We start from the raw sequence: 19,247 nt of genomic DNA, 5'->3' as shown, positions 1-19,247 counted from the left end.
GTCTTCCAGTTTTTGCTAAGATCAATTTTTTTCTTTATCTTCTCTTTTTGTATTTTCTCCATCCGTTTGTAATTTCCATTGACTTCAGCATGAGTGGAGAATGCCAGCATTTGTTCAAACTGTGTGTGTGATGTTTGAGTGTGTCTGTGTCTGTGTGTGCACATACACATGGTGGGGTGCAGTTTTCACAGAATCTCAGAGTGCATTAGTTTAGGTGATCAAGCAACCAGTAACTAGAAAATATAACAAAAAAAGGTGCCATTAAAACTAAGACCATGCAATCAAATGTTTTTAGCAGTGTATAGTCAGGTAATATACCTAAATAAGAAAAGAAGCATTGCTTTTAAAATTTTTGATGAAAGTTAATTAAAATAAATCAAAGAAAACCAAATTTCCTGGGTAATTCTATGTTTTTTAGGTTTTCAATCTAGATTATTGCTTATCTAAAAAAGGAAACAGTTAACATTTTGAAATAATGTGAGACTATAACAATTTTATACTTTCGAGTATAAAATTTAGTTGAAAGAGCTACTACAAGTTTTGGCATTTCCTTCAAATATTTCTTCAAACTTCATGAATTTTGTGTGAACGTTGAAAAGAAGAGAAATTCCTTAGATTGATTCAAAATACCTTCAATAGCAAAATTCTACTATTGTCTTCTTTCATCTTGTTCAGATTGATAACTTCCATAATAGGAGGATTTGCTCATAAACTACTCACCACACACCACCCATTCAGGTAGAATAACTCCTATCAATGAACCCAGCAAAAGAATATGGAGCTTCAACCCGAAGAGGTCTTATTCTGTAGGAAGATCTACTGCTCTTTCTTACTCAAACAGGGAAGCCTTGATATATCATAAAATTCAATTTAGTTTTTTAAAAAGCCAGCCTAAATGTTAACAAAATAAATAAATAAATAAAAGAGATGCAATTAAATAATTGCAGGTATAATTAAAGGTGAGAATTTTTTTTTTTATGTAAGTAGCAATCCTATGTCTTCATTAATTTATATCATTTTTAAAAGTTTGACATATTTTTTTGTGACAAAATGTTTCTTTGCATTTGCAACTCCTATAATTAATTACATATTTGGAATATAGGACTTTGGGAAGCTAAACTCACCCTAAGTTTTTCAACTCGTGGAAGGCAAATTGCCAAGTTACAAATTCTAATCAATAAAATCTAGATGTTATGCTCCTAATATGCAGGAAGTTTAGGATCTACTTCTATTTACTTCTGCTTCATACATATGCTTCTAAAATAAAATACTCTTCAATACATACACAATTCACTTCTAACATTTTCGGGACATTAAATGTTAGTTTATCTTGGTGTTTGAAAAATAATTTTCTTTGAATATCACTGAACCCATCTCTGGATGTTCTACCAACCTTACTGTTTCTTTGATTTAAAAACAAAAATCAAAACAAAAAAACAAACTTGTTTAGTGCAAATATTTAGAAAATTTTAAAAATAAATAAGAAAGTAAAGATAATATATAATAACATATAAGAGAAAAACCATTGATAGCACATATAAGATATGATCATACTATGGTCTAACCTGTTATAAAACAAAAGGTCTACCATAGACATGTTTTTGTATCCTTTTTTCCTAACTTTATAATTTATGTCATTTTAATGACCTACTAGATTTTAGCCTAGGATATAATGTAATTTATTTAACTCAACACATTTATATGAAACTTTAGGGTTTTCTTTTTACATATTCTCTACCCTTCATTATTCCCTCAGAATTTATTCTTAAATTTGTCAATATGAAAGTATTGGGCTACATCCAAGTATTTATATTTTAAATTTTGATACATTGGGCAAATAGTCTTTGAGAAATATTATATAATATACATATTTCTACCAGTGTAGTGTCAGTATTTTTTAGCTTTGCCAATATGATAGGCATATGGTAATGTTTTGTATTTGATTTGATCTTTAATTCCTTATTTACTAGGGAGGTTGTAGATTTCAAAAAAAAAAATATATATATATGTTTATTCTTTAATTATGTATTTGTGTTATTTTTCTATTCATATACCTTTGCCATTTAATACTGGATTCTTCATTGTTCACAAATAAAGGGTAATAATCCCTTTTCTTTGAGATATACATTTTCCTTTTATGCCGCTTATTTTTGACAATTAGTTTTCTAAAAATGTTTTTAATTTCTATAATACTATAAATCTCTTTCTGTTAGTTTCTGGCACTAATGTTATGCTTATAAAGTTCTTTCTTATTCTAAGGAAAGTTTTATTTTAGTCTTTTGCAATTTTTAAGCATGTAATTACTTAATCAACTTCTTTAAATGCATAAAATGGGAATCTATCTCAACTTTTTAAATAGCTAGCAAATTGTTCTGAAACTTTTTAAAAAATAGTATAGCCTTCCCATGGAATGAAATGCATTTTAAGACTTTTACATATAACCATGCATATATAGTGAAGAATTTGTGAGAATAAAGTTTTAGTCCAAAGATTGTTTGTTTTTGGTGACCTACATGTGTAGATTAAATCGAATGATTAGAAATGCATACCTTATTGTGGAAGTGCAAATTAAATTTTCAAGTATACATATCTAAATTTTTCAACCAAGTTCAAAAACGAACATATCTGGGCATAGAATACCTTGGGTGATGATTTCAATCTTCATAGATTGCCATCAGTTAAAAAATTTATGCACTGTTCTCTTTCTGACCACATCATTTTGAAGAGCTAAGACAGATCCATGGTGTTCAGTTAGAGGTAGGGTAATGCAAAGAACACAAAAACTCAGCAGCCTTCCACTTTATCATCATTATCAAATTGACACCGTACAAAACACTCTGATATGTCATAGCCCTGGCCTCTCAGGTACTTAAATAGCTCCTAAGACAAGGTACATTCAGATGGCCATTGAGCATCCATTCCTTTCTTCACCTATTCATTCGTTTTTTTTTTTTAATTTAATAGATATTTATTGAGTTCTTACTTTGTGCCAACTGTTCTTATATTATGGAGATACAGCAGTGAACAAAACACATTCAAAAATCCTTGCCCATATGGGGCCTACCTGAGCAGATTATTACTAATAAACAAGTAAATATATAGTATTTCTAAATAATGCTCAGGCTAAAAATACATTGGGGTGAAGAAAGAGCTGTTAACCAGACCTATAGTTATGTTGTCTGGGGGACGGAGAAGATGAGGCATGAGGACTTCTTACTGAGGAGCATTCTAAAAAGTAGCAAGAGTAAGCGCAAAAGTGCGGAGGTAGGAACATTTAATTATTTTTTAAAATAGTGAATATATTTCAAAGTAATAAATATATTCAGAGTTGTAGATTAGAAATTCAGTTCCAGCCTTGGAACTGAATTTTGAAAATCATTTACATATAGCTAGTTATTTCTGATGTAAATTTCTTTGGGGCTGAAACACTTTTATGACAAGACTGCAACTCAGAGTGGACTTTGACTCAGTCAGCCCTGGTTCCATTCAGCTCTGCTATTTTATTAGTCTGCGACCTAGTGAAATTACGTATTCTCTCTCCAGGAATCATCTGTAAAATGGGCATAATGATAATACTTATGCGACAGAGTTATTGTGAAGATTACATTATATACTGCATTTCAGAGTATTTAGCATAATGCCAATCATGTGGTAAATTCAGTTATTATTAGATCTGATGATTTTTAATCTCTATCTTGACAATAGTAACTAAATTTTCACTCCAATCTCATGAACATCTACAAAATTGTGAGCCATTATATTTCATATAATATCACTTCCTAAATGTGAAATGCTACAATTAGATCAGGCATCACCTTTCTTGAATGCCCTATTCTAGAAACTCAATCTTTGCCTTGCCTTTTGCTGTATGATCATTTACCAAGATCACCCACCTCTTTCAGTTGAGTTAGTCAGCACTACTGCACTCACACAATTAACAGCCCTCTGTACTGGAAATTCAGGGAGGACTTCTGAGAAAAGAAGCCTTGGTTATGAACTCAAAGGCCTTACAAGGTAGATGGAACTATAAAACACATAAGAAACATACCAAATCTACAAATATGGCCTACAAAGTCCGTGTAAATAAAGCAGTCATCATTTCTTATACTCCACATACTTTTCTACCTGGAAGCCCTAATCATGCCATTCGGAAACCTTCAATGCCTTCTTCTCACTTTATCTCCATCAGTCAAAATCATGCTTATGTTTCAAGACCCACTGTAAATGTCACTTCCCTTTTAATATTATCTAAAAATTTATCCTCTTTTTATTAAAAGATCACTTGACAGTGTCATAAATAACTATAAATGCTATCAAAAAGAAACTTTTTTTTTTTTTTTGAAGAAAAGGTTGTATCTTGTTGTCCTTGTTTCTGTCGTGGTATCTGGGACCGGTCTCTGCACCCAGTGGCTACCCCATAGATGTCTGGAGGTTCTAATGATGCTGGGAGGGAAGAACACATTGGATTAAGTAACCAGATCTATAGTCACAGACTTTGAGAGTTGCTTTTCTGACAATGAGACTGGGGTAGAGTTTTAAACATAAGAATATCCTCTAACAAACAGACGGATAAAGAAATTGACTGAAATAAGGAATTCTATAATCCGCTATAAAAAATGAAATGTAAGAGCTATTATCTCCTCCAGACTTCTGTTTAATATAATGTTGGACACAAGACTTAAACAGAAAACACTTTTTTCATTTGAACTAATGAATTAGAAAATCTATATTTTATTTGTAGTAACACTATTTTTCAACACTTCTGAGTCAGTTTCCATATTTATAAAATGGAAATAGTAATATTTCCATCTCACAATGTTATTGAATTAAACGAAATAATATACATAAAGTGCTCAAAAGAATTCCTGGTGCACATAAATATATCAGCTGTAAATGTAAGCTCTTCTTATTTAGTCAATTTAAATAACTATTTAGTCAATACTTTTTAGTTATTTTAGATTGTGATTTGGGTACACATTAATAAATAAGGGAATATAGGAATTGCAAATGATTAGGATTTTAAAAGCAGCCTCTGCACAATATTCTAGGGGAAAAGAATCCCATGATGGAACAATGTCTACTCAAGCTTGAAAGGACAATTGCCAGTGTTTTCTCTGACTCTGTGGTGCAGGTAGTTTATATCATAATGTCTTATAATATCAAACATTAGTATTAAAAGTCCATTCATTAAAGAAAATGCTTTCATAAAGTATTAAATAGAATTCAATTAATGTAAATCATATTAATAGCAATGTTTGGTGCTTATGTAACATCCATTTCAGGTAACGAATTAAGCATGTTATTAAATCTCTGCAGGCTGGAAACAGCATACCTTTGTCTGTCTCAGTATAATCCCTTCATTAGTTCATAGGCCCAGAATCCTCCCGGGAATATCGAAAAGTTGTCAGGAGGTCTCTGAATTCTGGGGTTGGTACACAATGTATTGGGATGGTGAACGTTGTTTTTTTCTAACAGATTTCTCAAATAAATTAGTTATGTACATTTTCTCCAGATGTAGCAAACAAATAACTTGTCGGTGGAGGGTGAAAACATGTATTTTAGGTTGAGTCAGCCTTCTTATCTCTACAGTCACAAGCAGGAAGACGAGATTGTCTGAGTTCTGATTTAATAGAATTTTTTTTAACCCTTATTTGAAACTATATTTCTAAAGATCAGTAGTTTAATATGAACATAACTATTGCTTCTACTTTTCTGATCCATGTGTGAAGATGCATATACTAAATTGTTTTTGGGTATTTGTGTAGATTTGGTTACTTTCCTGGAAATTTATGATTATGATTGCTTTAGAACATAAAGATTAATGCATATTTACTGTAGTTTTTTCCCTCTTTGTTGTGATAAGTGATAATTTCTTTACAAAATGTATTCATCTTATATATTAAAAACATATAGTAACAACTGTGATTAATATGCAGATATTTAATAATTATAGAAAAATGAAATAAAACTCAGTTGAGCTATTAATGAATTTTCTTGTTATGGTTACAAACCTTTGTTAAAGTAAAATATGGAAAGAGAGATGGATTAGTTACCGGTTAGAGTCAGATTTTGTCTACTCAGTTCAATATATAATGCTCTTTTTTCAATTCCCCTAAAATAAGACATCACAACAAAGATACATGTAAAGTTGGTAAATGAGTCATAATGTCCTAAAGACATTTGACTAAAAATCAGTGCCTACCACATGTGTTACATATATCTCAGAGCCAGAAGTATAGAGACGATATGGAGAAATGAGATGACTGATGCAACTATTTGCAAATAATTATGTGCTAGACTGTGTGATACTAACCATTTTAAGGAAGGAAAGATGAGTGTAGGTTTGAGTAATTCAAAATCTCATTACAAAAGTGTATTTGGGGGGGCAGGGTCTGTGTGTGTAAGAGGGGACATTCCCCCCCTTTCATCTACGGATGTTTCCTTCCTTAGCATCCCTTCCTCTGCTGCAGTTGACTAACTCCTATTTGTCTCATTCCTCATCTTTCCTGAGGTTCCCCCACCATGGTGTTCTCACAACACTCCTTTGGAATATTTACTACAGTTTTTAACATGATTTATTATAATTCTTTATATATTTCTCTATTTCCCAAAATAGACTGTGAGCTACTTGAAATGAGGGACATATCTTAGTGGTATTTCCAGCACATGTTGTAAGGTCAGGCACATTAACATGTAACGTTGACTAAATTAACAAACGAATATGCTACAGAGGCAGATTGCATGGTGCTCAAGGCTTGACCTCTGGACCAGATTGCCTTGGTTCCCAACCTGGCTTTACTACTTTTTTTAAAAGACAATTCTTTTAGAGCAGTTTTAGATTCATAGCAAAATTGAGCAGAAGGTACAGAGGTTTCCCTATATTTGCTGCCCTAACACATACATAGCCTCCCCCATTATCAATATCTCCCATCAGCATGGAATGTTTGTTATAATTGATGAACCTACATAGACACATCATAACCACTCAAAGTCCATAGTTTGCATCAGGATTCATTCTTGGTGTTTTACATTCTGTGAGTTTGGACAAATGTGTAATTACATGTATCCACCATTATTGTATCATACAGAGTATTTTCACTGCCCTAAAAACCCACCGTGCTTTGTCCGTTCATCTTTACCCTAACTCAACCCCAATCAATTACTTTTTATGTGTGGGATATTGAGTAAGGCATTTTACTTTCTTGTGTCTCGATTTCCTCCTCAGTAAAATAAAGATTATAATAATACTTAACGGTTTGTTATGAACATTAAGATTTAGGTCACATAGTGAACTTAGCACAGTGTCTAACAGTTAGTATATACAACTGTGAGTATTTTATTATTTTATGTACTATTCCAAAATAAAATAAACATTTGAAAAGAGGACATTTAAAGTATTGCTAGAAATGTTGTCTACGACAGAGAAGAGTTTGATATTGTTTTGAGATGAAGCAAAATGAGTATATATTGAGGCCAAATTCCAAGATGATCTACAGAAACAAATTGATAATCAACCAGAGCCACAGCATATTTGTAGACAAGGTCATGGCATGTGCCATTGAAATAAAAGACTGAATACATTGCTTTTGGTTTAAACAAATTAGAGCCAATGGTAATTGCAGAGGTCTACTTATTTGAAATTCAAATAGAAAAATTACAAGAATAAACTTTTTTCTTTCTGACTGTGGAATTCATAGTTTGTATAAAAGACTGGTTTAGATATCCCATGTCTTAGAAATATCTTTTAATATTAACTTTAAATTTTGTAGAATATGTTTTTGAGGTATGAGAAGAACTGCAAGAAAGCCAATAAAGTATTAATTCTTCCCAACATTTTAAGAAAGTCATTTATAGTTGTTTCTAATTATTTTAGGATTTGTCTCTTTAGGGGATTTTAGTCAGTCTTTCCAGACAATTATAAAAAAAGATGTGTTGGGGGTAGACCCATCTACGGTTTGGAAGAAGGTAAATTATAAGATGATTAAAAGGTTAAAAATATTTAGCTTTCTAGACAAACATGAAAATTCTTCTAGTTACTAAATGCAATTTACAAACATTATCCTCTCTGGAAAAGATATCATACATGTGCTATGGAAATATAAAAATAAATAGTATTAAGACTTTATATTTCCTTAATTAAAACTTTAAATTACATTAAACTGCTTCTTAATCTACAAAATACTTATAAAATATGAGTACGATTTTATGGCAAACCACCAGATATACTTTATAAGGTGACATTTACCATTGATGTAAGTAAATAATTCTAGTTGCAAGAATATATCAAGACACCTGATTTGATAAAAATTAATCTCAAAAAATAAACTCACTAAGTTATAAAATCTAAACTAAGGTTAATATAGGAATTCTAAGATTAATATAACTAATATATTTCATGGATTTTAAAGAATCTTCTTAATGTGGAGATTCTAACAATTGAGAGAGGGATATAAACTTTAGTGGTTAGATTATCTCAAGTGTGTTACCTGTTGAAAAGGGACTCTCTTTAGTATTTTTGGCTGTCATTAATTGTTAACACTTTAAGCAATCTACAAATGCTTGAAAGTAGCTTAGCCACATTTCAATATATTTTAATTCTTATTTTGGAGTACTTCTCATTTAATATTTAATAGCTCCAACTGAGCTAGAGTCTTCAGATATTTTGTCAATGACCTTTGAATTGAGTTTTTATTAAATTTCCTATACTATTTCAGGTCTTAATAGTGCGGATTTTGAAGTCAGAGGCAATAATTCTTCTTCATCAGTAGCTAATTTCAATCCTCATTTTTTGTTAGTGATGATTTCAGTTTACTCATGTTAACCTTGTGTTTTGAGTAATTATCAATTCATATCAACTTTATAGAATATATGAATTGCTGCTTTCCTGATCCCTTGAGAATAATTCTCATGTGACAGTATTATGTGACCTATGTATGGCATAGAACAAACGTAGGTTAGGTAATGTTGAGAAATGAGAAATTTCCATAATTTGAATATAATCATACTGTTAGGAAGAACATATTCCTTAAGAGCACAAGTCTCTAAACAAACTTCCTGGATAAAGCCAGAAAATAAATATAAGATCAAATAGTAAATGCCTATTTTACCCCATTCTTAGAGATTTATAATACTCATTAGCATAGTGAAAGCTCTGAGAAATCGTTCCACAAAACAAGGAAATTTGTAAAGTTTTTCCACAAAACATCTATCTATATATTTAATAGTTTTAACTAGATATTCCCTAAATTAATATGAGCACAGAACTGTTTTCTAAAAATTGATTTTTAATTCTTTTCAACAAGAACTTGTATTTTGTGTATTTGTATAAGTATTTGTTGAGTCAATGTACCAAATTGCCTGCTGTCTTAGTTTTGCTTAGGCTACCATAACAAAATACCATAGACTGGGTGGCTTAAACAACAGGAATTTATTTTCCCATACTTCAGGAGGCTGGAAGTCTCAGTGTCAGCATGGTCAGTTTCTGGTAATGGCTCTCTTCATGAGTTGTAGACAGCCGCCTTCTTATTGTATCCTCACGTGGCTGAGAGAGAGCAAGCAGGCTCTCTGGTGTCTCTAATTATAAGGGCACTAATTCCAGATGAGGGCTTAAATAATATGTCTTCATCTAAACCTAATTACCTCCCAAAGGACCCATCTCCAAATACCATCACATTGGAGTTAAGTCTTCCAATGAAAATTTGGGAGCAACACAATGCAGTTCATAACACCTACCATGTAAACAATTGAGGGAATGTTGTATGGCTTTTGTGTTTGTGAGCTAGTCATCTGAGGGTGCTTCCAAGTTTCGACTGGTGATATTTTAAATGCCTGCCCCGTGGAACTTGGTATTTTATCTCTAGTGAATTGGTTCATAATTTGTTTATATTGAGAAGTAAACACGGCTGAGACACACACCTACACAGTAAACACAAAAAGTCTGAACAAATGTAGGATCTGAGATTGAAAAAGTGGTCACATTTGTCATCATTACAAAAAAGTTATGTATCCTTTAAAGTTTTACCAGCTATAGAAAAAAACTCCATCTGAAAAGGAAAATGAGGCTAATCATAAACTTCCTGGATTATTTATATGGATGCTTTTCAGAAAATTTAAAAAAAAATCAACTAACAGATTAACAAGCTCTTTCTAAGGAAAAACTACTCATATATTAACTGAGGATTATAGATCAACTGCTTCTTTTGGTGAAATATGTACATAGGTTAATCTTAGGAGGTCCTTTGCATTCTTTTTTGTTGATGGATCTATGCCATGAGGTTGATTTAATATGAAAGATAATGATTATTTGTAGTTTTCATATTTTACATTAATTTTATAGTTCTCATAAGGATAATATTTTTACATATAAATCATTGGCTTTTTATAAGATATTTTAGAACTGAAATGGAAAAAAAAGAAAGATTAAGAGGATAAATTATATCTGATTTCTGCTATGGATAGAGATAAACCTCATGCACTGATTAAGTTTAGCCAGGCTTATGGTTTGTCCAGAATGAATTATCTGAAAAAATATGACCAGTCATTGAAGTGTTAAACAAATTAATTTTGAAAGTCTGTTTTTATATTTTATATGTAATATATGCTTATGTCAAAGAAACTAAAATCTTCAGATGTAGAAAAAATGTGATTCTCTGTCCAGTGTTAATCCCTCCTAATATTTTAGTATGTTTCATATCACTCTTTTTTCAACATATATTTATTTCATGCATTACTTATTTTCTCTATCTTTCTTGTGCTCTTTTATGTCCATATTGGCAGGCTTATATTTTGCTTTTTCACTTTATTTAGAACATAAGCATTTTCTCAGAAACTCTTCATACACATCACACTTCAAGACTTCATAATGTTCAAGTGTGTATGTAAATCATTAAGCAAATTGTACCTTTCCAATTAGAAATTAAAATATATATGTGGTTTATGTACTTGACTATTTATAGTCAAAGTTTTCATATATCTTGTTATGACTTTGTATAAGCAGTTTACTAGAAAAATTATGCAGAATATAAATACACAACTAGAGTTTTCCTTGGGTAAATAGATTTGAGAGGGCAAATTAACTCTTGTAGATTAATGGAGCAAGCTTTCATCCCTGAATGCTTGTTTGTGTCCCAAGACTAAAATCAATGCTCACTTGCCACCATGTATTTTTCTTCTGCACTATTATCCCACAGGCTATTTAATTTTATCTTCTTTCCCAAAGAAGGGAGTGTATCTTTATTCTTGCAACCCTAATGTCGAACCCATTTCTTGCTGTACAGTTGTAGCTCCTTTCCCTTAGGTAAATGGATGGATGGTTTGAATGATTGCATGAAACCCTTCTTTAAGCAGGTAGAATTTAGAAACAAAATTTCTGCTAGGTGGCTGCTTTTACATTTTCCAATTTATAACTATCACATTCTCTTTCTGGATTTTACGTTTTTCTGCTCCAACTCTCAGGAAGAGAATTGAACTTAATTTCTTGAAAACTGCTGAAAAAAATTAGCAGGTCACATTTGTGTAGACGGTTGGGGATTGAAAAAAATCTGTAAAATACCATCCCTTTAAGATTTCTAATGCCTTTAACACTTTTGATGCAGTTAGCTTCATATTAAGTCATATCACTTTTTCTTTCCTTTGTTAATTTATATTTGACTTCACTCTCAATAAGGACAATAAATGGACTAGGTAGAGTTGATAAACACTATAAGGTTGTGGGAGTGAGACAGAAATTAGCATGACACAAATTTAATGATGTAAACCATGGAGAGAAGTCTATCCAGTGACCTTTCTCCAAAAGAAAGCTTTTATATTCAAAACTGCAGGGAAGGGTGAGCCTGGGTGGATTCTCAAGGAAGAGAGATGTGAAATGATATGTGTGGATTTGGACATCTCTAAGCCATTGCTCTCCTCTTTTAATGCAGGTGGTTGAAAATACTTAGGGCTGCACTATAGCTCATGTGTGAAGCTGGCAAAGTACTAAATTTAATTTCATTCAAGCTGTTAAGGGTAATAATTTATTTAAGTGAGGTCTTCTGCTTTGATTAGAGCTAGGAGAGCAGCTGTCCTGATCTTTTAGTATAGAGCTGGGTTATTGTTGCAGATAAGGAGGCTTGAAGGTGGCTACTTTTGAGGCGATTGACCATTTGATTGATCATTTCAAGAGGGAATGTTTTTGCTAATTGTTTCACTTTCACTTTTCAGTTAAGGTTTTGTTTTCTTTCCAAGAATAACTTATTTCTAACAAAGCAAAAAAGTTCACTTAAAAAATCTTCATTTAATCAGATATATAGAGAGATTATGTAGCTTTATTAAGGCCACACCTTCTCGTACATTGGTAGAGCCAGTATTTAAAGTTAGATCTGTCAGGAAAATATAACCTGTGCTTCTGGCCACCAAACTACACGTGTTTTCTTGGAAGTTCCCCAAAGCTGTGTTGAAAGCACTTTAAATCTTTAAAAAATATATTTAACAATTAGGTTATCATCCCTAGAGTCAAATCCTCTTATAGCAGTCTTCAACCTTTTTGGCACCAGAGACCAGTGCTCCTGTGAGAATCTAATGCCTGATGATCTGAGGTGGAGCTGAGGAGGTGATGCTAGTGCTGGGGAGAGGCTGCAAATACAGACCAAGCTTCACTTACTCACCAGCTGTTCACCTCCTGCTGTGCGACCCCTTTCCTAACAGGCCACAATGGTATGGGTCTTTGGCTTGGGGGTTAGGGAATCCCTGCTCTAGCAGTTAGTGACCAAGACTACTTTAAGGGTAAAATACCAAGGGACCTAAACTAATGATGTAGTCTTGAAGGGATAGAGGAAAGTTTTGTTAATAAATAAGCATTCTAACTTCCCCTCAGTCAAGAAGTTGGGTGTAACTCCAAGGAGAGGTTTTCAGTCCTCTTATTCTTAGGCCAAGGGCAAATGTCTTGACTTCCTTTCAGATCTCTCTTTCCAGGACCCTCTATTCTTTGCATAGATATCTTACAACTGTGCTCTCCCCTAGTTGTAAAGTAATCCTCAGTAGGGTGTTAGTTGATGGCCGTAGGGTGTTACCACCACCAAGGGTATTTGCATTTTAATGGCAGCCTTTAAAAGATCTTAAAGCTTTAAAACTGAAAGCAGTAAATCTCTATGGGTGGAATTGAAGACAATGTCATAGATTGGGCAGGAGGTGAAAGGAGCCCACTGGGTCTATTCTAATCACAGCATGAAATAAAGTGTTCCTACTCAGTAGCCGGACTTCTGCTTCCAGAATGAGGGCTGTGAGGACAGCTCCTGTGGCCTGAATAATAAAGTACTTCTAAGCAGTTCCATTTTCTTTAAAAGCAAAACAAATTAAATGGCTATAACTTTCACATCTTAACTTCCTTTTCCTTTCCCACTGTTTTCATGGCATCTTGCTTGAAATCGCCCAATACCTCTATTTTTTTTTCTTTTTCTTTCTGGGCTTCTAATGTATATTTGGCTTTATTCTTGGACTCAGAATTCCAAACGTATTTTGTATCCTACTTTTCATTTCCTGGAAACATTGAGGCCACTAGAATAGATGAGGTAGGATACCTGAGGAATTTGGGCAAAAGGGCTGCATAAATTGGGTTAAAATTTATTTAAATACTTATGGTGAAATAAAAATTAAAAAAAGAAAAAAGAAAAGAAATGCAAATGGTTAGCCAGGTCCTGAGCTAAATTTTAAGGACCCAAATATATATTTTATATGCTTTCTGCCACACAGTCTTGGAAGTGAAATGAATAAGCAGATTACTTCAATCAGTGCAGAAAGAGCTGCAGTACAGTTAGTTGCTCACCACAGGCTATCATAGAAAGCATACTAACTAGATGTGGTTAGAAAGAAGGATGATTAAGGTTTAGCCAAGTTTAGCCAGGTCAAATGGGGATGAGGGTAGGTTGGTGTTGAAAAAGGCTTTCGTGGCAAAGGAACAAGCATCCATACAGGTAGTATAACAGAAAACTGAAACAATTTATGAAGCTGCTAAGAAATGCAGTGGGGCCAAATATAAGCAATGAATGTAGGAATAAAAGAGTGATATTAAATAAAAGGAAAAGTAGCCAGAGGTCAAGTTTTGGAAGGTCTTTGTGCCATGAGGAAGATTGAGAATCCTATAGGAAACTATTGATATCTTTAAGCAAATGGAAAAAATGATTGAATTAGTGTTTTCGAAAAATAATTCTGAGATCAGTGTGGGGAGTTGTCTTGACTTGAAGCTTTACAGTGGGATAAAGTTGGAGGTAGATCTTGGAAAGAGTTGAAAGGCTGTAATAATAGATCAAAAAAGAAATGAAGGATTAACCTGGAAGATAGGAGTGGAAATAGAGAAGAGAAGTAGAGAATAGAAGAACAGATCAGAGAGATATCTTTATTGGGATGATATTTGAGTATACAAAGAAAGGAAAAGACACAGCTGACTGCAAGATTTTTAGCTTAGTCAGTTAGGTATCATTTTGCTGAACCAGCAAAAGAAATATAGGTTTTAATGGGGAAGATGCTGAGTTCAGATTAGGACAAGCTGAGTTTTAGATTATTATAGAACATTCAAGGGGAGATTTCCGGTAGACAGGCATTAATCTGTCTGAATCCCAGCAGGAAGATATAGGCTGCAGATACTTAGCCATTATTCCTTAGCATCTTGGTATTGTAAACAGAAAGATCACTCAGGGAGAATGGAGACTGTCAGAGGGCAGTTGATTGGCCCTAGGCAAGTTAAAGGGATTGGACAACTAGCTGAGGATGGAGAATAATAGCGAAGAATAAGAATAAATTGCCAGAGAGATACTTCAGAACAATAAGCAAGAGAGTGACTGTATGGATTAGCAAAACAAACACAGTATCTCCCGGCTCCTGGTTCAAAATCCTCCAGGATTTGGCCCAGGCAGTGGTGCTAACAGTGTCAATCTCTGCTCCTCATCTTATTTGATGCATTTCAGTGCATTGGAAACATTTCTGTATATCCATACATTTTCATATTTCCATTTCTTTCTCACATTCTCACTGGAGTGTACTTTTCTTCTATTCTTTCTCTCTCCATGTCTAACTCAGCTTTCAAATTCTCTTGCTTCCACTGCCATGAATTCTTCTCTCTCATGCCTCAACATGGAAGTATCACATCATCCAGCCTAACTTCCAATTAGTATTCAGATTGCAACTTTCTTATGACACTTAGCACATTCCAGCTTGCACTGTAGTTATTTATGCACCAGATTTGTCCCCCTTGGCAACAGTATAAGCTTCTGAAGACTAAAGAACCCATTCTCCCAAATTAGCCTCCACGGTGCACTGCTTTGAAAATAGCAAGTACTTAATAATTGTTTGTTAGATGACCACATTTATTACTTACATTAAATAATACAGGTGGGATCTTTGAATATTCTGGTGAAGCAAAGGCTCTCAGCTGAGGCTAACATGGAAATGATAGCTAATGAAGGATGGCTCTGGAGGTTATGATATATCTAGACCCATGGTGGCCAGATTAGTGACAGAACAAACATTTCCTGAAAGCACATTCATGATACAGAGGCAGAAAGTGGAAACATAATGCTAAGTATATTTGTTTCAAAAATGGTTAATATTATATTAATATTATTCTCATACAAAGAGTGGATACTTGTCTCCACTTCACCTTCTGCTCTTATAATTTTAAAAATGAATCTTGTACAGTAGGCATGCAAAGGACAAGTACTACTAAAACACAAACATAAGATATTTGTATTTATCCTAAAGACAGAAGTAAGATGCTATACTGACAATTTCTCAGTGATGTCCTACAAATAATTCTAAGCCTTTCCATTTTATTTTAGTGTATTAAAAGTAAGGCAACCTAGTGGGCCTGTTCATTTAAATAGAATAAGGGTTAAATGATAACTTGACTTATCTTTTAAATGACAAAAAATAAAGAAATTGCAAGACCTTTTCACACATTAGATATGTATTGTCATTTATCATCTAGATATCAGGCTAGCAGTGCGAAGTAATAAAACATATCATCGAAAAATGTGCTATAGGTCTGAATCACTCTTTCATTCCACCTCCCAGCTAACTGTAGTATTAAATCAAACAAGCAGAACATTTCCTTAGGCAGCCATTGCCTTTTAATTTCCTGAAGAACCTTAAAATATCATTCATTACAAGTACTACACATATTTGGTTTTTAAAAGTCTCATAAATCAATAGCAAGCTGACTGTAATAATTATTACAAGTTAGTGCATAATTTTCATGCTGAAGGCTGCATGCAGAACTTTAGCATATGCAAACGAGGCAATTCAAACTGTGTATAGATATTAATATGAAGAAGCAGGTAACGAGGTGCAGGCTATGAATTATGCATCAAGAGTGGCTGATCTTCAATGAGGAAAATGAATTCAGCATGTAATCTAATTAGTGATGGAAGTCTATTACATCTAACTGCAAAAGCAACCGTCCTTGAAACAAATTTATTTACAGTCCATGTTACCACTTGAAACAACTTTGAAATGATGTGTAAGACAACAGCTTAATTGTAAAAATTTTTTGTTTGTTTGTTTCAGTTCCAGACCTGGAAGGCCTCCTAAGAGGACTCAAAGTGTCACCTCCCCAGAGAACTCTCATATCATGCCACATTCTGTCCCTGGCCTCATGTCTCCTGGGATAATCCCACCAACAGGTAAGAGCGGACTTAGTTATACTGAAAATACTGAAAGTCAGCCAATGGCATAGTGTGTATATATGCATATATAGGTGTGTACATATATATGTGTATATATATATCTGTGTGTATATGTATATACACACAGATATATATATATGTTTATGTAAATATTTATACTCATTGATTGTTTTGTGTATACTAAATGTTACTGATGAGAATTTACTTCAAAACTGCATTTCTTTATTTAAAATGAAATGAAAGAAGCTTAATTTACTAAAGTGTTGTTATTCTAATTAGTCCTCTCACTAATATCAGGCAACAAATTATTTTCTCTAATTTCCTGTTAAGAAATTGACCCTCAGAGAGAATCAATGACTTTTCCAAGGTCAGTCAGCTGGTAACTGTCAGTGATGATTCAAACCCTGTCTCTGGGTTCTAAACTTCTTTCTCGTTCTATTAGTATTCTGAAATAAATTGAAATGCATCCAAACAAAAGACAGTAACTATGTCAAATAGAAAGATCTTCTATTTTCTCAAACTATAATGTGAATACATTTTCATTAGGAACATTTGATGGGTGTTTATTACCAAAAATTTTGAAAAAGTACAAGTAAAAGAATAGTTTTGACCTCATAAGTTCCATACCATAAACACTTTAAATATTACACTGCATGTAGAAATAACTATTTAATTTCCACTGCCTGGATCTGTTCATTAATTTTTTAATTTACTTACACATATTTGCCTACTTTCCATGTTTCATCCAGAGTTATAAGCAAATTAAAATCGTAATAATGAGAATGGTATTATTATTACATAATATATAATATTTGTAATAATTCTTGACATAATAGATGTTTGAGGAAATACATGTATAAACATTAGTACATTCTTGCCATATAAAACAACAGATACAGGAAAGATACTCTGGCAAGAGGAGGAGAAAGTTTACATTTTTTCTCTGAATTCATTTTTCCTCTTTTGTAATATTGGTCTTTTTCTGTGCTATAATACCATTATGATTATCTGATTTCACATTCCATATTTGGTTGGAAACGCCTTGAAAGCAATGATTCTTTAAATTCACCTTTATTTTTGTGGTAACATCTGAATAATTTCTTCCACTTTTGTGGACCTTTACCAAACATCTGTTGAGTTAAATTCGAAGCTTCTTATTACTTTTATATACTTAATTTTTTGGTGTAAGGTACCACATTATATACTTAACAGTAACTTATTAAAAGTCCCATGGAGGATTAGATTTTTATGTTAATTTTGTAGATAAAAAATTAGACATAGAAAAATGAAATTAATAGCTAAAAATGACCCAATTACAGAGCAAGTATCATTTCTATTTATTTAGTTAGTCATGTTTCTTAAGTAACTGAATCCTACTGCCTGAAATTCTATTTCCAAATTTGAGATTTAGAGAAGAAATACGTAATGCTTTGTTAAGCCTTAACTGTTTTTATTTAGCTAAATAAAATTTCATAATTTGAAAATTTGTTTTGATTTGTAGTTACATAGGCCAGATGGAATGAAAATCTTAACTTTTCATGTTTAATGGTTGAAAGACTTAGGTGTACTAAAAGAAAGACCTAACGATCTTTGATTTAATTAATTTTTAAATAAAGTATGTTTTTAGAGATTTAAAAAATAATAATTTTTAATAATCATTAAAACTTATCAGATTATTTTACATTTGATGTTTGTGTTGAATATTACATATTAATAAATGCAGTTATGAGTAAGAAATATTCTAGATTATATTCATGCTAAAATAGGGAAAATCTAGTTCTAAATTGGCAACATTTAATCTTTTATGGTGAAGAAAATAGTTCATTACTGAAGCGATGACAAAAAAAGATGATGTCATCAGAATCTGCATATAGCAACACCTCACCATCAAGTAATTTTGTGACAAGTGGGTTTGTAAATAATCGATGATTGTATGCCGAAATTCAAAATGAAAATATTGTTATTTTTGATAGTTCTGTTTCTGAAAAGTATTACACACCCCCTGGCTTGGTGAATAGAGACAGCTAAGATAATTTAAACTTGACTCATCCTTACAGATATTCAGTTTTGAAGTGGGATCATTTCATTTATTTCAAGTGTTATGCTGTTCTTTTCAGACATGTTTGTTTGTTTGTTTGTTTGTTTGTTTATTTTACTTTCGTTCATTCTAGTATGTTGTGAACACAGAAACCAGAATTTCTTTCAAGCTTATTAAACATTATATTGAAAAAAGACTTTAAACAATCATGTTCTAGAGAAGGATGAAAAAACAGAGGTTCATCAGGAGAGTAAACTGGATTGAAAAGTGGATCTTGGACAGTTAAGTGCTCCATAGAGCCCAGTGAATGGCTATAAGACAGGGGGTGTGAGCTCATTATCACTCGTTTCACTTACTTTCAACTTTTTAGAGATTGGTCCAAAGATATGAAACTGCCAAAGTTTGACTCTTGCACATGAATGGTGTTATTTTAATATATACAATATGATTGGTTTTTTTTTAATAATTTTTTTTTTTTTTTAGTTGGAGAAGTTTAGGTTTCAGGGAATATAGAATAATAATAGTTCTACCTCCTCCACTCCTTCTCACTCCCTGGA

At 32.6% G+C, this 19,247-nt stretch overlaps 1 protein-coding gene across 1 annotated transcript in view; it reads left to right on the top strand.

The window, feature by feature from the left end:
• DACH1 (dachshund family transcription factor 1) overlaps positions 1-19,247 on the top strand; it is a 387,153-nt gene that overhangs the window by 152,261 nt on the left and 215,645 nt on the right. Inside the window, exon 2 of the mRNA XM_006913781.1 lies at positions 16,534-16,649. Coding sequence (XP_006913843.1) covers positions 16,534-16,649 — 116 coding nt within the window. The remainder of the gene's footprint in view (positions 1-16,533; positions 16,650-19,247) is intronic.

The sequence above is a fragment of the Pteropus alecto genome, unplaced genomic scaffold, assembly GCF_000325575.1.
Source record: "Pteropus alecto unplaced genomic scaffold, ASM32557v1 scaffold72, whole genome shotgun sequence".
In the NCBI taxonomy this organism is placed as follows: domain Eukaryota; kingdom Metazoa; phylum Chordata; class Mammalia; order Chiroptera; family Pteropodidae; genus Pteropus; species Pteropus alecto.
The sequence above is the reverse complement of the archived record's forward strand: the minus strand, read 5'-3'. Positions and strand labels throughout refer to the sequence as shown.